Raw genomic sequence first — 26,229 nt, forward strand, 5'->3', positions numbered from 1 at the left:
AAAACTTCGAAAAACGCATTCCAAAGTTTTTAACAAGACAAAAATGAAAAAACAGGAGGTAGAAAAGAAACAAGAGAGGTGGGAAGAGAAAAAATTTCCAAATTTTGGCCCCTACTAAGTCCACTAAATTTGAACCCCGGTTGCATTATTTTGTTGGCCCCTTATTTGAAAATTGCTCTTTAGGCCCCATGTTGCTTTTAGACCCCCAAAAACCCAAAATACCTATGAATTAATGTTTGGAACCTACATTCCAAAATCACTTAAATTTAGTTAAGATCCGAAATGAGTGAATATAACGTGTGTTGATATATAACACCGTCACCCTCCTTTGACCGAACATGAACAACTTGAAGGAAGACATGAACATTAACATGAATAAATGAGGGTTTCTCTTGGATAATCTCTAGGGTTGAGAACTCATTCTTTCATCTTGTAAACACTTATTGATTGAATCTATTGGTCACGGGGAGAGATTCGGGAAAAGGGTAGAAATAGGGAAAATCTATTTCTTGTAACTCTATGAATCTTTGTAATCAAGATACTCATTGATAGTGGATCAGAGAGTCTCTCTCTCCCAGAGTAGGTTGGTTTAACCGAACTGGATAAACAATTTCTTCGTGTTCTTTATCGCTTTCGGTAGTTTTAGCTTGTGTTTAAATTGCTCATTCTTTTTGATTTGGTTGCTTCAATTCATTTGTCCCACACACTAAAGATAGTTGGTTCTACTATTGGTTATTGGTGTGGTTTTCGGTTCAAATTCACAACAATGCCTTGTGTTCTGCGCATCATGCGCTGCTTCCTGCGCCTCATGCGCAACTAACAGAATCGACGGTCCTCTTGATAAAAACTTCTGACTTCTTGTTACCGAGATTTCAAGGCATATCCAACATTCTTCCTTAAAAGAATTCGGATTTTAACTGATCAAGTTCAACTTTCACACTCAAAACATGTACGAAAGCATTTCGGATAGTAACTTCCGAAACTAAGTGAATTTGGATCATACCTTCCCAAACTAAGCGAATTCGGAGGATCGTACCTTCCGAAATATAATAAGTTGTGCCGAGGGTCCTAAGCGATGACAAATAAATTGTTGGGTTGTTGATAAAGATAAGAGTAAGCATGTTATTGTTGTTGTTTGTTTTTTTTTTAAAAAAAGTGTCATTCGGAACCTAATTTCCAAAGTGAAAAAAATAAAAACATTTCGGAATTTACGATCTGAAACTATGCATGTTTGGAACCAATTCACTTCGGATTTTAAGTTCCGACATTAAGCAATTTCGGATCCTATGATCCAAAACACTTTTAGGGGTAATTTGGTCACTACAGGAGGCCTTAGAGTAACATAGGGGGGCCTAAAAAGCAAAATTCCCCTTATTTTGAGTCTTATTTTGAATCATATAGCTTGATTTGGTTGAACATTCTCTCCGGTGAACATTCTCTCAAATTTTACACGTTCCGTACAAATGATAAGCAGTTTCTCTCACAATCTACACACCCAGTAATCCTCATTAATACTTTGTACGTATGATGTTTGACATTTACTCCCAATTGATCTTACATGGTCTTCAACCTCACGAATCTTCAACCGGTATTTGCACATTCCACTTCCATGAACCACTGACTTCAATGAGGATGTTTCTTTTATCCCCTTGATCAGATCAAGTATGCTACTAATCCTGTAGGGGCAGCCATGGTTGCTCATTGGTAATGCTAAGTGTGTTGTTATTGTAGCTGTTCTCCATGTAGCCATAAACTTCACATTTAGCTCGTTCAAATCGGCAAACCTGACACCTTGAGACCTACAGATCTCAACAGACCTGGAACAACAGAGAAACAAAAGGCACAAGAACACCAAACCGAACGGCAACCAAGAACGGACGTGCAGGAACTCAGATCGAGGATGAGTCCAACACGTTAGAAACCAAACAACCCAAATAGCTAATCCTAATAGCTTTTCTAGAATTTTTTCGGAAAATAACTTTAGATTTTTTCAAAACAAAATCATTTTTTTAAAGCTTAAACAAATGCACCCTAATATGAGACCTACAGATCTCAACAGACCTGGAACAACAGAGAAACAAAAGGCACAAGAACACCAAACCGAACGGCAACCAAGAACGGACGTGCAGGAACTCAGATCGAGGATGAGTCCAACACGTTAGAAACCAAACAACCCAAATAGCTAATCCTAATAGCTTTTCTAGAATTTTTTCGGAAAATAACTTTAGATTTTTTCAAAACAAAATCATTTTTTTAAAGCTTAAACAAATGCACCCTAATATGAGAAGCAAAACAATTAAAATTAATACTCCCTACACAGTCTCATCAAAGATTTCACCATGTAACAAAAGATGAGATCTGAAAGATTGGCGTTGAATACAAACACACACTATGCTGTATGCAACACAAGACTCAGAAGAGATGCAAGTTGAATTCCAAAACTATGTCACATTACACCCGAAACATTCATTCATTTGATCCACTTTGCTTCAATCCTAACATTAATATCTCCTTGACACTCTATAATACACCTTCAAACTCATGATGCATTGCAATTTGCAATGAACAAACTGGAGGAAAATTTGCGGCCACCAGGTGAAAGTAATAGGAGTAACAACAATAGACCTGTATTTCGAGTAGAGTTTCTTAACAACCGCATGACCAATGATTATGATTATCTACGCATTGATCAAATTGATTTGGCTAACTAGCCAAAAAGACATTCATATTCTATAATTTTGCAAATTATAACACAACTAAAGAAGAACCATGTATTTTCATCAACAAAAAAGAAGAAGAACCATGTATGTGTGTCAAAGCTAGACAAATGAAGAGATGAATAGTACATTATGCAGAACATATTACCATTATTCTTGATTTATTTATTCAATTTTGACCGCTACAAGCAAATCTTATTCAAAAACTCTCCAAATGCCTGTCAAGAAACCACAAAAGTCACAGGACAATGGGGGCACTAACAAAAAACTTACAAGTTCAATGACATTACACCATTTTTTTCTCAAAACATGGAGAACCCAATACAAGAGTCTCAATACAAGTAGAATATAACCTCAGGTTCTTCAAGAGTTGCCACAATAATACTAGTTTGAAATGAAAATCAGTCACCAAACTTAACCGAACTAAACAGAACACCGATGTTTTTAAAAACTTGGCATCTTATCCTTCTTTTCTCTTCCCAACCAATGAGTCGGTCAATTATAAAGAAAGAATTTGGGCAACAACCAAACTGACAGCTAAACTCCAGTCCAACATCACTGCAAAACTGTGTTGTCAATCGCGGATCACACAAAGCAACAGTTTGTTCAGATTTCGCTTTGCTATGGTGCTATTGCGCCACAATTTCAATCCACTTTTAACATTGCTATTTGCTATTACATAAAAGGAGTTGTGCTATTTTTCAGTTCATGGGTCAAACTATGGAACGAGAAAAGCATTAAAATTCATTTTCATGTGTAACATGAATTTATAATACAACTATAATAGATATACTAGAATTACAAGTAAAAAATTTCAAGAACCTTGAAAATCTCAACTAGGTAAATGATACAATGAACACCAAAATCATACAAAAAAGAACTACCACATCTTGCTAATCTATTTATCGGAGCAAATGTCACTGCAGTCATAAAAAGTAAGGCCCTATGTTGACAATTTCTAACCAAAAGTATGATAATTCATTCAATTGATATCCTAGAAATTTTATCTTTCCTCTGCAAAAAGATAATGTTCTAATGGATGTGTTCAAGATATTTCAACAACAGAAGGGGAAGAAAATACTTACTCAGGAAACATGCCAATTATTCAACTTTCTAAAGTACAATGATTGTTACTCATTTCTTTACTCTACATCACGGGCCTTAATAAACGATTCTTCAAAAGCCTGCAACGCTACATTGTAATGGTCTACAGAAAGTATTCCCTCCTCTACAACTTGTAAGGCACTTCTAAATAACTGATTAGATCGGTGAATACGATCAGTATCATCAGAACTGCCAAAATTGTGATCAGGAATATAAAGACGTTTGTAATCTTTCTTCCACCGTGAAAGAATGTACTTAGGCGGAATCTCTTCCACCCCATTAAAATTGAGTACACACAGTGCATGTCGACATAGATATCCATAAAAGTTAAAGCAACAACAAATACAACGAACTTCACCTGCTGATCTATTGTACAAAACTTCGAAATCCTTAATCTCCCGTCTGTTTCCATCGGTCAAAACACGCTCTTTGACCAAGAAGATTATGATGGGACCATCCACGTGTAGTTGAGTCGTACCAAAACATGAGAACATTTCTCCCACTTCGAATTGGAACTTCGTGAATATTTCTTTTGTGTACATTCTAGAAAGCTGCAGTTCAAAAGAACATTTGGTTATTAACAAGGGGCTTGAGCTTCTTGATTCAATATCTGCTAAAGATTCTTCCTTGTACTTCTGATGAAGAGCTAATTCATACTTGTCAAGAAACTCCTTCAAAGGAGTCTGTTTGTGCACATATTTATCGAAAAATGGACACACACTCTCACCGGGACGTGCCGCAGTCATTCCACCAAAAAACTTGTCCTTTAAATATACTGGTGCCCAATGAACTCGGTCTTCATATAAGGAACGAAGCCACTCGTGATCGCTAACTCCAAAACAATGAATCATAACCCCCCATGCTGCCTCGAATTCAATCACTTTCAATGTCTCATAAACTGCTTTAATCAATGCTTTCCTGATTGCATCGTAATTGTGCAACCCTCCCAATTTTTCAGGTACTTTTTTCATAATTAATGACAAGCCAAAACAATGATGAGATTTCGGAAAAATTTCTGCAATTGCAATCTGCAAAGCCCTGCACCTATCTGTAATAATAGTTTGAGGAGAACATCCTGACATACACATAACCCATGTTCTAAACAACCATGTATATGATTCGATCGTTTCACCTGCAAGCAGCCCACAACCTAATAACACTGTTTGACCATGTTGATTTATTCCAACAAAAGCCACAAGAGGAATTTCATATTTGTTTGACAAATAAGTGTTGTCAAAATAAATAACATCACCAAAATAACCGCATGCAGTCTTGGACCTGGCATCAACCCATAATACATTCCTCAAATGCCCTTCATCGTTGAAATCCATTGAATAAAAGAAGTTTGGATTAGTCAGTTGCATACGGCAAAGGAAATTATAAATGGTTTGCACGTCACCTTTTTTTAGATTCAACTCATTAGAATATTCAGAGAAAGTTTTATTGTCTCTTGCATTGGAATTTGAATTACCATTACCTCCCGCATCTATCACAAGTGCACGATATAACTTAACTGTTTGAACCTCAGCATTTGAACAACTAGGCAACAACTTCTTTTTAGTCCCAATTCCCACATTTTTAATTGATTTATGTATCGTAGCACCTAAGATGTGGTTATGTTCGAGGGTAACCTCGTGTATCCTCCATCTCTGAGACTCCACTAACCCCATCTTTATCATCGCAGGACAACCAGTTCTTGTCTCTTTTCTGAAACTGTTAACATCTTTTATTCTTTTGAAACCTTGACTGCTACAGCAAAGCACTGCACCGTATTTTTCTCTACTATTTCTCTTGAACCATGAATTCTTCACCCTCACACAAAATCCCACCTCCTTGGCATAACAAATATAATAATTGTAAGCATCATCGTATGATTCAAATTCCATTCTACTAGCAGGTGCGAGAAATTCCTTTCTTCCTTCAGAAGGATCATTTTGACAGTCTAATTCAATTAGTACATCATCTGCATCTGGTATTTGATCGCAGTACAGAGAAGTATCGTCCATCTAGCAGATCGTCAAACAAAATCAATAAGCTACCTTTAATCAAATAATGTTTGAACATTCAATTTTTTGATATATAAAGCCACCAAAATAATTTTCAATCGCATATTAACGTTTGTCCTCTTAAATTTCTCTATAGTAATTATTAAGTGTAACGCAAATAGACTTCGGGGATAGTAGCTCAAGCAGGAATCTTTCTAAGCATCTTCAAATGACATCTCCCTCTAGCTGGAGCATGTGGCTCAATTGGTTGTAGCCCTTGTCTCTATGCTAGGGGTAATGAAACTAACAATGATTTGAGAGGTTCAATCTTCCACTTAGCAAAAGAAAACGTAAATTAAATACAACAATTAATTGATTTTTCAGTTTTACTTGTGTGACACCAGTGGTAACATGATTCTTAATTGACTAATATGCAACTGTAAATTGAAGCATCATTGAACCCTAAAAGACAGCTCATATGACATTTACAGCATATGAGGTAACCACAAATTACCGAATATGAGCTAACAACAAATTAGCACACAATAGAACAGCGGTTTGAACACGTGCAAGAAGAGAAATCGAAGCCAAAATCATACTAATGGCTTTCAGAATATAAAATGAAAAAAAATACCAAAACGCGATTCACGTGAGTCAGCAATTATACTTATATCAACAAAAGATAGTCTACCTATCTATTCCAAAAAAGTTACACACACACTATTATTTTCACCTAGAGGACATTTCGATCCTCGCATAAAGCCATGTTCCAAGAAATTATATGCTATGAAGCACGGACATTTATGATTGCATTTAATTATCTCATTTTCTCAAATTATTATCAGTGTCCATGTCAGTATACTTGCTTGATAGATTGTGTATACTTGACTAAATAATATCAACATTTAACACAACAACTAAATATTAGTAATTGAGATTATTGGATTGTCTTTTTCATTTTTGGAGTGTGAGAACTAACTGAAACAAGAATTAAATTGAGATTAAGAGTTAGAAGTTAGACGGAGCATAGATATGAAAAATGAATTACCTTTAAGTGTTGTTCTTGTTCTTCTTCTCGTGGAGGTTGAGAATCGACGGCGGCGTCGATGGTAACAAGATTTTGGGTCTGGAACTCCAACATCATCAAATCAAATCCTTCGCCACTTCACACGCGCTCACTCTATTTCAGTTTATACAATCTTACATCTAGTCCCTCCTGCTAAAATGTACCCATGTTGAGTGCATTAAATTTACTGATTACATGGAGTGTTAAATACTTAAATGTACCGATGTAGTATCCATTTTCTAACACCGTTAAATGTACCGATGTGGAGTGCAGTAAATTTACTGATTATGTGGAGTATTAAATGTCACATACGATTTAACCGCCAAGTAATCAACGGTTAATTTCATATATGTTTTTTGGTCAAATAATCTAGTAGTTAGCATTCCACCTTTTAAGATGAATAAGTGAAATGTAATAGTAATTATTTGATAAAAATTAGTAAAGACAATGACTAATTTAATATGAACTAATTTGATATATTAAAAGAGTCGGAGATCTATTGAAAGTGATTTACATGGACAAGACAAATGTAGTTTAGGCAAAAATATTTTTATTTATTTTATTATAAAGTGAATAATTTAATATGAACTAATTGATAATAGAAAATACAAGAGTCTCAATACATGTAGAATCTAACCTCAGGTTCTTCAAAGAGTTGCCACAATACTGGTTTGAAATGAAAATCAGTCACTGAACTTAGCCGAACTGAACACACCAATGCCTTTAAAAAATGAACATTCAGAGCTAGGCACCGATCTTATTCTTATTTTCTCTTCCCAATCAATAAGTCGGTCAATTATAATGAAAGAATTTGGGCAACAACCAAACTGACAACTAAACTTCAGTCCAACATCACTGCAAAACAGTGTTGTCAATCGTAGATCACACAAAGCAATAGTTTGTTTAGATTTCGCTTTGCTTAAGTGCTATTGTGCCATGATTTCAATCCACTTTTAACACTGTTATTTGCTAAAGGAGTTATGCTATTTTTCAGTTTATGGGTCACACTACGAAACGAAAAATGCATTAAAATTCATTTTCATGTGTAACATGGATTTATAATACCACTATAATAGGTATACTAGAAGTACAAGTGAAAAATTTCAAGAACCTTGAAAATCTCAACTAGGTAATTAATGCAATGAACACCAAAATCATACAAAAAAGAAATAACACATCTTACTAGTCTATTTATCGGAACAGATGTCATTGCAGTCATAAAAAGTAAGGCCCTTTGTTGACAATTTCTAATCAAAAGTATGATAATTCAATTGATATCCTTGATGTTTTATCTTTGCTCTTGACAAAGATAATGTTCTAATAGATGTGTTCAAGATATTTCAACAACAGAAAGGGAAGAAAATACTTACTCAGGAAACATGTCAATTGTTCAACTTTTGAAGCAATAACAGTGTAACACTACCATGTAAATCAAGGCCAGAGGAGATTTTGGTGCCCTGGACAAATTAAATGAACGGTGCCTTCATGATCATATCACTAGAATTGTTTCCTGTGCATTTTTTTGTTTCAAAGTACAACAGCAGATTGCAAATAAGATATTACTAATAATTTAAACGTATAAAAATGTATCTCGGCAGATGTAATGGTGACAGGGATAACAAGCATTAGGAAAGACAAATGAATATCTTCAAAGATCACAATATCACAAAGTTTTATTTTGATTCTACTATTAAATATGTCAATTGTTCAACTTTCCAAGCAGTAGCACTGTGCCTAAAAAAAAAAAAAGCAGTAGCACTGTCATGTAAATGATTTAGAAAGATTGATTAGTTATTTCAAAAATGACACGGGAAGTCATATGATTATAGAACTATTTAGATATACAAGTTGTAGAAATATGTACATAGCATATAACATACAAACAAACACTAATTTTCTAAAGTACAATGATTGTTACTCATGTCCCTGTTCTACATCACAGACCTTAATAAGGGATTCTTCTAAAGCCTGCAACGCTATATTGTAATGGTCTACAGAAAGTACTCCCTCCTCTACAACTTGTAAGGCACCTCTAAATAACTGGTTAGACCGGTGAATACGATCAGTATCATCAGAACTACCAAAAGTGTGATCCGGAATATAAAGGCGTTTGTAATCTTTCTTCCACCGTGAAAGAATATACTTAGGAGGAATCTCTTCCACCCCATTAAAATTGAGTACGCACAGTGCATGTCGACATAGATATCCATAAAAATTAAAGCAACAACAAATACAACGAACTTCACCTGCTGATCTACTGTACAAAACTTCAAAATCCTTGATCTCTCGCCTGTTTCCCTCGATCAAAACACGCTCTTTGACTAAGAAGATTACGATGGCACCATCCACGTGTAATTGAGTCGTACCAAAACAAGAGAACATTTCTCCCACTTCAAATTGGAACTTGGTGAATATTTCTTTTGTGTACATTCTAGAGAGCTGCAGTTCAAATGAACATTTGGTTTTAAGCAGGGGGCTTGAGCTTCTTGATTCAATATCTGCTAAAGATTCTTCCTTGTACTTCTTATGAAGAGCTAATTCATACTTGTCAAGAAACTCCTTCAGAGGAGTCTGTTTGTGCACATATTTATCGAAAAATGGACTAATACTCTCACCGGGGCGTGCCGCAGACATTCCACCAAAAAACTTGTCCTTTAAATATACTGGTGCCCAATGAACTCGGTCTTCATATAAGGAACGAAGCCACTCGTGATCACTAACTCCAAAACGTTGAATCATAAATCCCCATGCGGCCTCAAATTCAATCACTTTCAATGTCTCATAAACTGCTTTAATCAATGCTTTCCTGATTCCATCATAATTGTGCAACCCTCCCAATTTTTCTGGTACTTTTTTCATAATTAATGACAAGCCAAAACAATGATGAGATTTCGGAAAAATTTCTGCAATTACACTCTGTAAAGCCTTGCACCTATCTGTAATAATAGTTTGAGGAGAACATCCTGACATACATGTAACCCATGTTCTAAACAACCATGTATATGATTCGGGCATTTCACCTGCAAGCAGCCCACAACCTAATAACACTGTTTGACCATGGTGATTTAGTCCAACAAAAGCTACAAGAGGAATTTCATATTTGTTTGACAAATAAGTGTTGTCAAAATAAACGACATCACTAAAATAACCACATGCAGCCCTGGACCTGGCATCAACCCATAAGACATTCCTCAAACGCCCTTCATCGTTGAAATCCATTAAATAAAAGAAGTTTGGATTAGTCAGTTGCATACGGCAAAGGAAATTATAAATGGCTTGTGCATCACCTTTTTTTAGGTTCATCTCATTAGAATATTCAGAGAAAGTTTTATCGTCTCTTGCATTGAAATTTGAATTACCATTACCTCCTGCATCTATCACAAGTGCACGATATAACTTAACTGTTTGCCCCTCAGCATTAAAACAACTTGGCAACAGCTTCTTTTTAGTTCCACTTCCCATATTTTTAATTGATTTATGTATCGTAGCACCTAAGATGTGGTTATGTTCGAGGGTAACTTCACGTATCCTCCATCTCTGAGACTCCACTAATCTCATCCTTATCATCGCAGGACAACCAGTTCTTGTCTCTTTTCTCAAATTGCTAGCATCTTTTATTCTTTTGAAACCTTGACTGCTACAGCAAAGCACTGCACCGTATTTTTCTCTACTATTTCTCTTGAACCATGAATTCTTCACCCTCACACAAAATCCCACCTCCTTGGCATAACAAATATAATAATTGTAAGCATCATCATATGACTCAAATTCCATTCCGACAGCAGGTGCGAGAAATTCTTTTCTTCCTTCAGAAAGATCATTTTGACAATCTAATTCAATTACTACATCATCTTCATCTTTTAGAATATCAATGCCTTCTCCATCTGGTATTTGATCACAGCACAGAGAAATATCGTCCATCTAGCATATCGTCAAACAAATATCAATAAGCTACCTTTAATCATATAATATATGAACATTAGATTTTTTTATATATAAAGACAGAAAACGTAAATTAAATACAATAAGTAATTGATTTTTCAATTTTACTTGTGTGACACCAATGGTAACATGATTCTTAATGGACTAATATGCAACTGTATACTGAAGCATCATTGAACCCTAAAAGACTGTTCATATGACATTTACAGCATATGAGCTAACGACAAATCACAGGATACGAGCTAACGGCAAATTAGCACACTATAGAATGGCGGTTTGAACACGTGCAAGGAGAAGAGAAATCGAAGCCAAAATCATACTAATGACTTTCAAAATATAAAATGAAAAACTAAGTAGCAGGATCGAGAATCACTTACAATTGTTTGTATACGATTAAGAATTCAAAACATGGTAAACCTCAGCCACAAAACATAATCTTAATAGCAAAACGCGATTCACATGAGTCAGCAATTATACTTATATATTTATATCAACAAGATAGTGTACATACCTATTTCCATAAAAGCTACACACACAATATATTATTCACCGAAATGACATTTAGATCGTCGCATGAAATTATATACTGCTATGAAGCACAAACATTCCTAGAATTAGGCGTGTCCCGGTGTCAGACACGCATCAGTGTTCTACACCGACACATGATTACATTTAAGTATCTGATTTTCTCAAATTATTATCAGTGTGTCCATATCAGTATAAATGCTTCATGGATTAAGTATAGTTGACTAACTAATATAAACATTTAACACAACAACTAAATATTAGTAATTGAGATTATTGGATTGTATTTTTCATTTTTGGAGTGTGAGAAGTAACTGAAACAAATAATTACATTGAGATCTTCATAATTAAGAATTAAATTGAGATTAAGAGATAGAAGGAAGGAGCATAGATATGAAAAATGAATGAATTACCTTAAAGTGTTGTTGTTCATGTTCTGGTGGAGGTTGAGAATCGACGGTAACAAGATTTTGGGTGTGGAACTCCGACATAATCAAATCACTGTAACTTTGTATCAATTTTCACAATGAATGATACTTTCCAATAGAAGGAGTTAGAAATTTAATTGAAAGTGAGTTACATTATTACATAGAAGACAAAAATATTTTTACTTGTTTATTTTATGAATTTAATTTATATGCACCGTCAATATAAATTTATTTTACACATGCGTCTAATAATATAACGACACATCATGTATCATATTTAAAAACACATACGTCACATTCATTAAATGATATGACAACATATTATTGGATGTATGTGTAAAAATTCTTTACACCGACGGTGCACACCAATTAAACTCTTATTTTATTATAAAATGAGTATAAACCCTTTTTTCTCGAGTATAAACCCATTTTAGTCTACATCATAAAACTGTGGGACTCAATTCATTCTGGTAAAAAAAAAAAAGTAAAACTGTAAAAGGAATAACTTGGTCAACCATAGTAAAAAAATGGATATATTTTATTTATTTATTTTTAATAAAAGAAATTAATAATTATGTATAACAATAATTTTTTTGAAGCAAGTATTTTTTTTGGTTACGAAGCAGGTATAGCAACAATTAAAAGAGATAAGTTGGTAGTATTTGATATTAATTAAAATGAGACAATTTAATCACCAGCATATGCATGAATAATTGGAAAATTTTACCTTACACCTCAATAAAATAATTATACTCCAATCCATACAAACCACCAAATATTTAAAATTTATCCCTTTTACCATTTGATTTCTCACACCTTCAGTTTTCACCCTCACTTTCAACCAGAAAACTTCATCTAAATTATCTTATTCACAATTTTTTTGCCAAATACTCTTTCCGATCTTATATATAAGTAAAAATTAACTTTTTAAAATTCAATATATATATATATGTATATATATATATATATATATATATATATATATATATATATATATATATATATATATATATATATATATATATATATATATATATATATATATATATATATATATATATATATGAGAGACCGGAGAGAGTAGTTTAGCATAGAAAATCCCACACTAAGTATCTAGAAAACCATGAAAACAATTTACAGTTGTGAACATAGTTCTTCACTTAGATGGAAAGTTACAACAATTGAAAGAGCCAATAAAAGCTTGGCATATCATGTCTCAGAACCAAACTACTTCCTATGTTCATCAGAATATGTATGTAGGCTCACCAAACATACAGACATGTATTTCCAGTAAGGGTTTGATGACCTTAACAGCTGCATGACGCCATGACCAACCACTATAGTTGTTTATACAACTGTGAATTCACATTCTATGCTTTTTACATGATTTTGCAAACTTCATAACTATAGAAGAACAATTTATGTGCCAAAGCTAGGCAAATGAAAAAGCTGAATAGTTACATTATGCACAGCATATTAGCATTATTCTTGATTTATATATTCAAACTTGTCCGGCGAATCTTATTCAAAGACTCTTTAAATGTCTGCCAAGAAACTATATAATGATTTTCGGAAATCATGCCTTCTTCAACTACTTGCATAGCACGTTTGTACAAATGATCAAAACACTGAACTGGGTTGGTAATATCAACATCATCTGAGTTGAGATGTGGTACATACAATCGCTTAAAATCTTTCCTCCATCTAGACAAAATATATTGACGTGGAATTTCCTCCACGCCATTGCAATTAAGGATATACAAGGCATGCCTGCATGGGTATCCTTTGAAGTTAAAGCAACTACAAATGCAGCGTACTTCGGCTACCGCTTTATCATACAGCACTTCAAAATGCCTATCATCTCTTACTGGTTCTTCTCCTTGATCTTTTCCTTGATCTTCTTTTACCATGTATGTTACTATAGACTCGTTTGTTTGAACTTGTGAGACGCAGAAACAGGAAGACATCATTACCACCTCATCTTGCAACTTCCTGAATATTGCATTTGTGTACAATTTAGAGAGTTGCAGCTCATAGTAGCAACTTGTTTTTAGTAACCGGTTTGAATTTTGCGACTCCAAATCATCAAGAGCTTCAGTTTTTTGCTTCTGTTGTTGAACTAATTCATAAATCTCAAAAAAATCTTTCAAAGAAGTTTGTTGATGCACATGACCCTTGAAATACGGAACCACAGATTCACCCTTTTCATAATCATAAATTCCAGCAAAAAATGTGTCCTTGGAGTAAACTGGAGCCCAGTGTTCTCGTTCCTCATGCAAGGTTTGGAGCTTTTCGTGATTTCTTATTCCAAAATGCTGGATCAGGGCATCCCAATCCCTTTCAAATTCATCTATTGTTTTAGGGTCATATATGACTTTTGTTAGCGCCATCTGAAGCGCCTCATATTCTTGAAACTGCACCATAAATCCACAGATACTCTGCATTACTTGTAGTAGGCAAATTCTATGGTGAGCCCTCGGAAAAACCTCTGCTATTGCACTTCGCACGGTCTTAGATTGGTTTGTAACAATAGTTTGTGGAGGGCGACCAGACATAGAAGTAAGCCATGCCCTAAATAACCAAATATATGTTTCAAATGTCTCATCTGCAAGCATACCACATCCTAGCAAAACAGATTGACCGTGGTGATTAACACCAACAAATGCAACAAGGGGAATCTCATAATTGTTCGACAAATATGTTGAGTCGAATGCAACCACATCACCAAAATAATTAAATGCAGACCTAGATCTAGAATCAATCCAAAATATGTTCCTTAGTTGTCCATCATCATTTAGATCCATCACATAGAAAAAGTTAGGACTCGTGAGTTGACAGTGGCAGAAGTAATTTGAAATCAGTTTTGCATCGCCTTTTTTAAGTTTCAAACTCCTGGAAAATTTAACATTGTTGCTAGTTCCTCCTTCATTAGAATTTGAGCTCCCATAACCGGAAGCATCTACAGTTGGTGGGCGATATAACTTGATTGTCCGTACTTCAACATCAAGAGTTGGCTCAACTTTTCTTTTGGTTCCACTGTCCGTCCTCTTATGCGATTTAGAGTTTTGAGCTCTCTCAGGATCAAATGAATGGTTATGCTCAAGCTTAACTTCATCGACCCTCCACATGTTAGATTCCACTAATCTCAATCTAATCATTGCTAGACAGCCTGTTCTTGTTTCTTTCCTATGACTATTAGCTTCTTTAATTGTTTTGAAACCCTCACAGTTACAGCACAAGACAGCACCACGCTTCTCTTTACTGTTACGTTTGGCCCACGAAGATTTGACCCGAATAGCAAATCCAATCTCCCTAGCATAGCTATTATAATAGTTATAGGCATCATCGTAAGTTTCAAACTCCATTCCCACAACAGGTTGGGTGTAGTCTTTTTTTCCTTGAGATTCTCCATTGTGACTGTCAACTACAGTTGTTTCATCTCGTCCATTTTCATGTTCGCTTCCATCAAGCCCAAACAATTGACTACAACCATTCTCAAGCTCGTTGCCCTCGTCCACAACCTCAAGTAGTTGTTCAGTGTTTGGAGATCCTTCATCTATCTGGAATTAGCGGAAAAAAATTCAAAGTCAAAACAAGATCTACGAAATTCGAGTATGCATTGAATTTGACATCAGAACCTGAAACATCTTGACAACTGAGCTCAAAGATTACCACCAGATTCCAAATTGACATTTTATATTACTCACCGGTGGTAAGTTTCATTCATTTTTTGACTGTGTTATCAACAGCGGCTTGTTAAAAATAGGGAAAAACCAAAAATCTGCTACGACATATAGTGGACAGTGTTGCGGGGAAAATAGCGAAAGCCGCATAGTGGTTGAAATTAGATCAGTCATATATAAATAAAGTGATGCGACATACAAATTAAAAATCGGCATAAACATTAAAAAAAGTGACTAATATAAACTCAAAGGGCTGAAAGAATCCAAAAAACACAGGGCTGAAATAATTATAGAGTAACAGAAGAAATAAACTAAATAGGGGAAGAGAATGGAAAGGAAGTAATTACCGAAGTCAATCCTCACTTACTCTTCAGTTATTCTTTTTAAAGAAAAATTAAAATGGTCACATGCTTTTTTTTAGTGTTATCATTACAAAAATAAAAAATTGTTTCCTCCGCTATCTTTGCTATTTAAGCTATCAACGCTACAGGAACAGCAGCCGCTATTGGCGTGGTAGCAAAACAGTTGTAGCGTATCGAATTTCATAGCGTTTTGCCCAAATCCCAGCGGCTATTTGACAACACTTGACAGTTGACACAATATACCAGTTATATCCATAATGCATTGGCACCCATCTCAGAAAAATGATTTATAATTCATCTATTATTGTATGTTAGTTTCTCAATAAAAGAGTCTAAAATAATTATGAAGTTAATCATTGTCATTAAGCACCTATGATATCCTACACCTTTGAAAATGTGACAGAAAGTTGAAGTGATAGTCAACATAATTAAAATCAAAGCATCATTCTCTTTTATTTTAACAGTGACAACAAGACAACCAGTGTACTTCTCACGTTGACCTCACGAAAAATACTCAGCGCCAACAAAAAACTCATCAATCCAATAACATTGCACCATTTTTTTCTCAAAACATGGAGAATCCCTTTGGACATGGAAAACTCGTCAATATAAAAGAGTCTCAATACAAGTAGAGTCAAGTGTCAAGTTCTTCAAGAAATGCCATGACACAACAATTGGAAAGTCATCAAATTTAGCCGAACTAAATGGCGTCCAATGTAATAAAAAAGATGAAATATTCAAAGTTTGGCATCTTTTTTTCTTTTCCCAACCAAAGAGTCGTTCAATTATAACGAAAGAAGTTGGGCAATAGGCAAACTGACAAATAAACTCCAGACCACTCCAACATGACTTGCAAAACTGTGATGTCAATCGTGGATAGTAGTAAACATCGATTTATTCAAATTTCGTTATGCTATACTGCTATTACCCATTTTTAGCCGCTATTTCACAACACTTTTATACAATATAATAATTCCAACGTTGAGATGAATAATTACCGTGATATCAAGATTAGGGTTCAGACACAAGTCCTTATCATTTAGAGAACACATGGTATCACCGCTTGACATGAGCCCTGTTAAAAAGAATAAGACATTAACCTTCCCTTCCATAATCTCACAATTCAAGTAATCACATTTCAACTCAAATACATCATAACATAATACACCACAATGAACAATTGTTCAGCACATATGAATTTTCATATATACAAAACACAACGGAAACTGGAATGATTAATTTTACACTGACATCCAATAGAAAACAAACATTTCTCCATGTCATACAATTAAAGTGGAATGTAGCAGGGTGATTTGGCAGAATACACGGTTTTTCTTTTGTTGGATAAGTGGGATGACCGGGGTTCGAACTCCGCCCCCTGCACATACAATGCAATGTCTCTGCCAATTGAGTTAAGCTCACGGGACACGATTTTACTAGACTGTAAAATTATTATTACTATTATTATTATTATTACATTGTCAGTGCTTATTCTATTTTCTTCCATTATTATTAGGTTAATAAAATGCACTGAAAAATCCATTACACAATGTTATTGAATTGACATACATACAATACAATAAGCATATATACCGAAGAAAGTAGAATTAGGATTTTAAATGCAAGAAACTAAAATTGAAAAAAAATAAACGGAAAATTGAGGGTGAAAGGGAACTCACTGAAGGAACAATAACTTTATTGTTGAAAATTTTGAGTTTTAAGGCGGAATCGTGTGATTGTTGCAAAGAAAAGAAAGAACGAGTTGAGTTGAGTTGAGTTGAGCTGAGCTGTGAAGAAGAAGAAGAAAGTTGAAGGGAGCGATGTTGCTTTCTACACGCCCAAGGCCCAACCAAACACATCCCTATCATTGTGTTTTTATTATTTTTGACAAGTCAATGTTTATTTTTAAACTATAATTTTATTTTATTTTTAAAATGGTACTCCTATAATCCAAAATTAAAAATTAGTAAAATTACTTTATTTACTACCTTTGTTCATAAAAACCTCTTGACCCAAAAATAAAATAAAAAAGAAATCTTTTGAATAAACCAAGAGAATTAAAAAAAAAAGTTTGTTGTGATACGATCCCCACAGTTCAAGCACACATTCCCTAATTCATTTTTACCAATCATTCACAGCAAGCTACCAGTAAGTAATCTTTAGGAGAATGTTAACATGTGCATATATGGCACATATTAAGGTAGTAAAAATAGAAATTATGTCTTAGAATTTGTGCATTTTAACTTTTCAAGCATTAAATGTCTTGTATCATTAAATGTTAAATTTCTATATTAAGATACTTTATCATGTGCCCTATATGCACATGTTAACAAGACCCTAATCTTTAACCAACAACCAAATATTGGCTCTTATATGCCATAAAAAGGTACTCTGGTTTCTATTAAAAACACACAACAGAAAAGGATCTAACCGAGTTTGCATAAACAGGAGGACAACATGAGCTTTTGAATATCCATACCCGAAAATAAGACGAAAATGTGCTGACTATATATTCATATAAGGCATTAGAGAATGACGAGTGAGTGTCAATATTAAAAAAGTGAACCCCATTTTTTGATTTAAAAGACTAAATCATGTGAGAAGTTTTAAGCTGTTTATAATTTTCATTTCTTACTTTTAATTAATTACAAAAATACCACCTTATTTCCACATTACATCCTATTTTTAAAGTTTCTAAAGATCACAGGGTCTATCGCAAGTAGTTGGTGCACATTGTGTGTGAATGTTGTAAACCAGAAGTATCAAATTCGATTCCTACTAATAAAAAAACAGGATTCTAAAAGTTTTGTATCACATTGAAAATATACAAATCTTCGTAGGTGATGGTACTTTTGCAATGAAAGGTAAAGACAAACAATTTCTCAAACAAAACAAATCCTAACAAATCACAACATGGTGAATCATAAAATGTTATAGAAATATGTAGCCAACCAACAAAATTAATAACACTAATACAAGCATAGTATAGTCCAAATCAAAATCAATGGATATAAACAAATAGTGATAAGTGCCAAAATAAATAAACAACAACAAAAAGCTGCGATATACTATTCATGCAATGAAATCTTGTGATGAAATTACAATGAAATCTTGTGAACCTCACGATCCAACTTTTTGACAATCAAATATCTTCCTTTTTAATATTCCAATGCAAAGGGACCACTTCAACAAAAAATCATAATTTGAGTCGCAATTAAAATTATGTTTTTTCATATAAAAAAAAAAAAGATTTGCAGAGTATGGTATGACAATAGTTATTCTCTCACCAGAGTATGGATCCTCAGTTCTTCACAGTTCAAATACAAAATCCGACCATCATCTTATCGCAACTTGACACCAGCCCTCAATTACAGGGTCATACGATCCTCACAGTTCAAGCACACATTTCCTAATTCATTTTTACCAATCATTCACAGCAAACTACCAATAACTAATCTTTACCCAAACCAAACCTTGGCTCTTATATGCCATAAAGAGGTACTCTGGTTTCTATCAAAAACACCCAACAAATAGAGTAGACTCTAACCAATAAACAGTTTATATGAACAGAAGGACTACATGAGGCCTTTGAATATCCAAAGATTCCAAACGCGAAAATAACACAAATTTGAGCCGACTGTATTCATATAAGCCGTTAGAGAATTATGAGTGTCAATATTTAAAAATTGAACCCCATTTGTTGTCTGATCATCACACAAAACAGTTACAAATTCCACCTGTAAAGGATACAGGAACTAAAATGCCACTCAATCGCAAAGATTGTATAAATCACAAATCATAACAAAATACACAGGAACGGGAGAAGTCTGTCAAAGGTGCAATACACTTTATGCCACAACTTGGAAAATTGAGAGTTTGAGACAATAACCTAGTTAAGTTCACCGATCAACAAACTATGGATATATCTCAATATGAGTAACTACGGCTTACGGAGAGCTCCCCCCACCAGAAAGCCTCTACTATTCATAATCGTTATTTAGTTTGCACGGCTTTTGAACACATCAAGATCCATTTCAGAAGGATCAGTTGCCTGCAACTCTATCTGAATTCCGTCAAGCTCCCTCTTGAACCTGTCTTTGGAGCTTGCATAAATCATCTTGCTTCTCACCCTTGCAGTATCAGGCGACCTAGACATAAAACCAACAAAATTAATGCAGATAGAAAAAATTATGTATGGAAAGATATAGGTACATGCATATCTAAAAGCAAACATTACCACCCAATGAAAAAAATTCTGCTTTTGGGGACATTCCCTTCTGTCAGATACTCAAAATCATAAACAGCATAACGGCACTCATCAGCTGGAAGGCACTTGGTGAAATCTTCATAGCCTTTAGCTGGATCACCAAGCGTCTCCACAACAACTTGCTTCTGAGCCTCCTCGATCTTATAAACTATAAAGCGGTGTGTCCTTTTTGCCTTGAGCTCCATAAACCTTAACTTGCAGTCATCATGGACTGCCATACCTGATGCTGCATTTGCCTGTAGAATTGCAGTTACAAACACATCACAATCATCAATCTTTCACACACCAGCAAATCAACAATCCCGTGTGTACACAAATAAGTAAATTTTGCAGTTTAAGATTACTCAATAAAAGATAACAAAGGAAAAGCACTTTTCGTCCCATATGTTGGCATTTGTCAAAGAATAAAATGATTTAAAAGAAATACTACTAAAAGACTAAACCATGAGAGGTTTTTAGTTGTTTATCATTTTCATTTCTTGTGTCGAAAAAAAAATCATTTTCATTTCTTACTTCTAATTAATTACAAAAATACCACCTTACTTCCCATTACATCCTATTTCTTAAGTTTCTAAAAATCACAGGATCTATCGCGAGTAGTTGGTGCACATTGTGTGTGTGTTACAAGTACCGAATTCGATTCCTACTAATCAAAGTGTGTGAGTGTTGTAAACAAGTACCGAATTTGATTCCTACTAATCAAAAAACAAGTTTCTATATTTTTTGTATCACATCGAAAATATACAAATCTTTGGATACAAGGTGAAGGTATTTTTGCAATTAAAGGTATAGTCCAAATCAAAATCAATGGATATAAACAAATAGTGATTAGTGCCAAAATACATAAACAACAACAACAAAAAGCCGCAATATGTTTCAATACGCGTCTTCTTCAAGCTAATAATAAATCTAATAAAAGAAACTTTACCAAAATAAATCTAATAAAAGGAATATTCTCTAATTAAAAATTGTTCCAAATACAATAATTAACACAAAAAATAAACCGATTCAACATTTTCGCCACAAAAAATATTAAAAAAATCACACAAGTCAGATCACAAAAACACATCAAATTCATAATAATCCACTAAAATCATCTTATTATATGAATCAATCTGAAAACAATTGAATTAAAGTAGAAATGATGAGATTAATATGAATCAGATCTGAAAATGACGTAGCTGAAATGAAACAATCGGATCAAAGAAAAATCCAGCTCGAATTATACTGAACTCAGCAACAAGAGCTTAAATCGGAGACGAAATCGAGTAGACTAAATTCAATCATACAAAAAAAAAATTAAAAAAAAAATCGAAATTCGCGGAAATTGCTGAGAAAACTTAGTTAGCGGAAAATAAGTAAAGAAGAAGAAAAATTAGAGAAAACGAACCATGAGTTAGTTGTGGTTGTTGGAGAATTGATGATTGGGAGCGATGGTGGTGGAGAAGATATAGGAGAAGGTGTTTGATTTGATTTCTTCGATCGAGGGTTGGGTTTCAGAGAGAGAATGAAAATGAGAAATGTGAAAGGAAAAAAGTGTGTGGTGGAGCGTGACAGTGTCTTATTAATATCCGCGGCGCGTGTGTTCGAAATGGCCCAATGATGGTTTTGGTGGTCCAAATTCTTTTGGGCTTGTGGCCCAAATTAGTTGTATTTCTCTTTTTTGTTGTTTGCTTTCGGTGGGAATTTATTCAATTTTTGTCTCTTCAAGGGTCCTACACTGACAGTGTAATCCGACCAGATGTACCTTTCGTGAGGTTACAAATATCCTCCACCTCAAACCAACAAACAATAATCACACACCTAAAATTTTATATTAGATTTGAATTCAAATAAAGATGTTTGAGTTTTTTTTTCTCGCATTTCTTGAGCTTCTCATGCGCCCTCTGAGTTGAGTGTTGAAGGATATGAAATCCGGAAAAGCAGAGTTTATTACTTACGTTGCAAATTGAATTTGCACTTTAATGGGTGAATTTTGTAAAAATATTTTTATAGGAGTGAAGAAAAGGTGGGGATAAAGTTATTAGATTTTATAAGATTACTTAGCAATAGCAAACTGTATTTTTTTTTTATATAGTTTTTATTACTTGTGAAAATAAGATAAAAATAGTTCATGGACAAAAAGTCTCACAAGTAATTATATCGGTAAATTCAAATATCATGAATAAATATGTAAAATATTTTACTAAACATATGTAAAAAATCATTTATATATATGTTAATTAATATAACATTTCAATTCTATAAAATACTTAGTTTTTAATTTTTATTGTTTATTGCCTATACTTTTTTTATTATTCTCTTTTTAGTGGTTAAGTGATTAGATGGCTAATAGTAGTGTAGGTCAACAATCAAAATGTTATTGTCTTTTACATCATAATTTGTTGATACTATCATTTTAGAATTGAGAGTTGTGTGTAATTCAACTCTACAAAACTGTTTTGTAAGGTGAAAATTGCCTCTTATTTATAAATTCTTGTGCAGACCAACTCACATTTGTGTCCGGCCGCATTGTAATCACACCAGAATTAGAAGATTTGTTGTTGAAATTTTCTCACCAAAAAGTAAAATTTATCAACATCAAATCTTAATCTGTGTCAAATTTTAATTTGTGTAAAATCTAATGAAATTTTTTACTTTTAACAATCTCTCAACTAATGAAATTTGGGTCATAGTGGTGTCATTTTATATAGTTTGGGAAATTTTCAAATGATTTCACGTTGCAACAGCCGCTTGCGCGTTGTAGCTACCCCAATGACTGTAACCATTACCACAACCACAATCATTGAGTTTTTAATTATGTTTGAATTTAAACTCAAAAGATAATTTTATTTTAAATCTTTAAATTATTACAAACCAAAGTTTCATGTGCCCTTGTGTTCTTTATACTCCCTAGTTTGTTTACAACTCCTAAAAAAATTCATCTTTTTATTGGTTTTTCTCTCCTTCTGTTGATCATGTCATAGTTATATAAATTGATTGAATAATTATATTGTTGCCTGAGTTAGTTATATTGGATTGATCATAAAAACTAGGAGAATAATACTCCAACATAACTAGTTTGTTATATATTGTTGCCTAGTTAGTTAGACAATGTTACCATCTTCTATATTTATGTCAATAGTGTTAGATAACGTTAAAACTTAAAATTAAGGTATTAAGGCCGGGGAGAATGACGGGCATAACTGAATTTGAGGAATCAGTTGGACAAGTTATATATTGATTATTACGAATTTGAGGAGGCGCGCTGATAACAACCAGAATTATAGAGAAAAGGCTTTTGCAAGTAAACTTGCGATTTTCATTAATTTACAAAGGAAAATACAATCTGCAAATGTATCAGAGAAGTTTTGCTCTCTCAGAAGATAACTTCTTCTGGCCAAATAACTTCCTAATAACTTCCAACATAAAATAAAAAATAACAAACATCAAACTTAAATACAATCCACAACCAATAACTAACTTTTTAAAATTCAAACTAACACACTAATATTATATTATTTATTTATTTATTGTAATTTTTTTGTTTCTCCTTTGATAAACCCTCCAAATGACGGGTTTACCCTTCTCTTTAGTCTGTGCGCTATCATTGCCACCGCCAAGAGAAACAGCCTTGTCCTCAAGGCTGAAGGAAGGAAATTGACCAATGATGAAGTCTTTATCTTCCCAGGTAGCTTCCTCAATAGGCTTGTTCTTCCAATGGATAAGAACTTGAGAAATAGATATGCCATGTCGGATCACTGTCCGTTGTTCTAAAGCTGTCTCTGGTTCCCATATAGAATCTTCACTAGCCTCCAAACTAGCAGGAAGAGTTGAAGGAACTACAGCATCACCAACAGCTTTCTTAAGCAAGGACACATGGAAAACAGGATGGATTCGAGATGTAGGAGGTAACTCCAACTTGTAAGCAACAGCCCCAACACGTTCAATCACCTTAAACGGGCCAAAATACCTCGGAGACAGCTTGGGACAAATTCTAGCCGCAACAGATTGTTGTACATGAGGTCTCAACTTCAAGAAAACCAAATCACCCACTTCAAAAGAACGTTCTTTACGATGTCTATCTGCCTGTGTCTTCATTCGGTCACTAGCACGGGATAGATGATGCTTCAGTTGTCGCAAGCATTCATCACGATCAGCCAAGTCACGTTGAACAGCATCCACTTTAACTTCGCCCGGTAAATAATTAGTGATAACCGGAGGGGAACGACCATACACCACTTCAAACGGAGTTGTACCTGTAGAAGCATGAAAAGTAGTATTGTACCAATATTCCGCCCAAGGAAGCCACATGGCCCAAGTCTTAGGCTGATCAACAATAAAACAACGAAGAAAAGTCTCTAAGCAACGGTTAACTACTTCTGTCTGACCATCAGTCTGAGGATGGTATGCAGTGCTGAACTTCAAGAATGTACCTTGCTGTTTAAAGAGTTCCTGCCATAAATTACTAACAAAGATGGGATCTCTGTCACTCACAATAGATTCCGGAATTCCATGAAGTCGAACAACTTCTTTGGTGAAAGTTTCAGCCAAAGATCTTGCAGAATAGGGACGCTTAAGAAGGATAAAATGGGCATATTTTGACAGTCTGTCTACCACTACGAAAATAGCTTCGAACCCTTTGGATTTTGGAAGGCCAGTAATGAAATCCATGGAAATATCTGCCCATACCTGATTTGGTATTGGAAGTGGCTGGAGCAGACCACCGGGTCTTGAAGTTGCATACTTGTTGCATTGACAGACAGTACAATTTTGCACAAAGGTTTGGATATCCTTTTTCATACCCTTCCAATACAAATTAGCAGCCAAACGACGATAAGTGCGATAAAACCCGGAATGCCCACCTTGAGGAGTACTGTGAAATTCCTTGGGAATGGTAGGAATGAAAATAGATGAAGCGGACATAACTAATCTGTCTTGATACAAAAGAACCTCATTTTGAAGTATAAACCCAGATTTTGTTATTTCCCCCTTTTTTAAGGCTGAAATGATTCCCTGTAATGTTGGATCCTGCTGCACTTCTGCATGTACAGTCTTAAAATCTAGCCATTCGGGGCGGAAAATCATAGAATTAAGTGCTAACTTGTCATCTGAATCCATAAGGACAACCATGGAATTGTTCGGGGAAACATCAAACTGACGCGACAATGCATCTGCACCCTTGTTCTCAAGACCAGGTTTATAGACTACATCAAATTGATATCCCAAAAGCTTAGCCACCCAATTTTGTTGATCCATTGTGGTTACACGTTGCTGCATTAATTGCTTCAAACTCTTTTGATCGGTGCACACCGTGAATTTGTTTCCTATTAGATATGGACGCCAATGTTGGATTGCAAGAACCACAACCATCAATTCTTTTTCATATGCTGATTTGTTCAAATTACGATCACTGAGTCCCTTGCTGAAAAACGCAATAGGCTTCTTATCTTGTATTAAGATCGCACCCAGCCCATTACCAGATGCATCACTCTCAATGAAAAATTCTTTGGTGAAGTCAGGCAATGCTAATACAGGGGCTGAAGTGACCTTGTGCTTAAGGTCCTCGAAAGCTGCTTGTTCCTTGACTCCCCACTTAAAACCTTCTTTCTTAGTCAAATCGGTCAACGGTCTTGCAATCTTACCATAGTCACGAATGAACTTTCTGTAATACCCAGTCAAACCCAAAAATCCGTGGACACCCTTGACATTCTTTGGCACAGGCCATTCTAACACACTGCTGATTTTAGATGGATCCATTGAGACCCCTTCATGAGAGATCACGTGACCCAAATACTCAACCGACAATTTGCCAAATGAACATTTCTTTTTATTAGCCACCAACTGTTGCTCAGCCAACACACTTAAAACTGAATTCAAATGTAGAATATGGTCTTGCCAAGTCATACTATACACCAAAATGTCGTCAAAAAATACTAAAACATACCTCCGCAACATTGGTTTGAAGACTTTATTCATTAATGCTTGAAAGGTGGATGGAGCATTCGTTAAACCAAAAGGCATCACCAAAAATTCATAATGTCCCTCGTGAGTACGAAAAGCTGTTTTATGAATATCTTCTTCTCGCATTCGTACTTGATGGTAACCAGACTTTAGATCAATTTTGGAAAAATATTGCGCACCATGTAACTCATCCAATAACTCATCAAT

At 34.5% G+C, this 26,229-nt stretch overlaps 3 protein-coding genes across 3 annotated transcripts; all 3 read right to left on the minus strand.

The window, feature by feature from the left end:
- Positions 1-2,925: 2,925 nt before the first annotated feature.
- On the minus strand, positions 2,926-11,907 carry LOC123896257. Its single transcript, XM_045946668.1, has 4 exons — positions 11,753-11,907; positions 8,791-10,793; positions 6,855-6,969; positions 2,926-5,827 (listed from the first exon to the last, which is right to left on the minus strand). The coding sequence occupies exons 1-4, from the start codon at positions 11,828-11,830 to the stop codon at positions 3,860-3,862; spliced, it is 4,164 nt and encodes a 1,387-aa protein (XP_045802624.1). The 5' UTR covers positions 11,831-11,907; the 3' UTR covers positions 2,926-3,859.
- An 884-nt stretch (positions 11,908-12,791) lies between these two features.
- LOC123898703 (protein FAR1-RELATED SEQUENCE 8-like) lies at positions 12,792-17,808 on the minus strand. The gene is made up of 3 exons (XM_045949718.1): positions 17,492-17,808; positions 16,811-16,887; positions 12,792-15,327 (listed from the first exon to the last, which is right to left on the minus strand). The coding sequence occupies exons 2-3, from the start codon at positions 16,880-16,882 to the stop codon at positions 13,261-13,263; spliced, it is 2,139 nt and encodes a 712-aa protein (XP_045805674.1). The 5' UTR covers positions 16,883-16,887; positions 17,492-17,808; the 3' UTR covers positions 12,792-13,260.
- A 1,765-nt stretch (positions 17,809-19,573) lies between these two features.
- Positions 19,574-21,631, minus strand: LOC123898464 (actin-depolymerizing factor 3-like). Its single transcript, XM_045949428.1, has 3 exons — positions 21,470-21,631; positions 20,050-20,315; positions 19,574-19,960 (listed from the first exon to the last, which is right to left on the minus strand). Exons 1-3 carry the CDS (start codon positions 21,470-21,472, stop codon positions 19,810-19,812), a joined length of 420 nt encoding a protein of 139 aa, XP_045805384.1. The 5' UTR covers positions 21,473-21,631; the 3' UTR covers positions 19,574-19,809.
- Positions 21,632-26,229: the final 4,598 nt, after the last annotated feature.

This window comes from Trifolium pratense, linkage group LG7 (genome assembly GCF_020283565.1).
Source record: "Trifolium pratense cultivar HEN17-A07 linkage group LG7, ARS_RC_1.1, whole genome shotgun sequence".
NCBI lineage: Eukaryota > Viridiplantae > Streptophyta > Magnoliopsida > Fabales > Fabaceae > Trifolium > Trifolium pratense.

What these genes read in the sequence shown, in the direction of transcription:
- LOC123896257 (XM_045946668.1), bottom strand. Translation starts at nt 11,830, where the DNA reads ATGTCGGAGTTCCACACCCAAAATCTTGTTACCGTCGATTCTCAACCT. An exon ending in GATGTAGAACAGGGACATGA is followed by an intron (nt 6,970 to 8,790) that starts GTAACAATCATT and finishes GCGCGTGTGAAG; the next exon opens with TGGCGAAGGATTTGATTTGA. An exon ending in AACAAGAACAACACTTAAAG is followed by an intron (nt 5,828 to 6,854) that starts GTAATTCATTTT and finishes ACGATCTGCTAG; the next exon opens with ATGGACGATACTTCTCTGTA.
- LOC123898703 (XM_045949718.1), bottom strand. Translation starts at nt 16,882, where the DNA reads ATGTCAAGCGGTGATACCATGTGTTCTCTAAATGATAAGGACTTGTGT. An exon ending in ACCCTAATCTTGATATCACG is followed by an intron (nt 15,328 to 16,810) that starts GTAATTATTCAT and finishes CGCTAATTCCAG; the next exon opens with ATAGATGAAGGATCTCCAAA.
- LOC123898464 (XM_045949428.1), bottom strand. An exon ending in AGAATTTTTTTCATTGGGTG is followed by an intron (nt 19,961 to 20,049) that starts GTAATGTTTGCT and finishes TTTTATGTCTAG; the next exon opens with GTCGCCTGATACTGCAAGGG.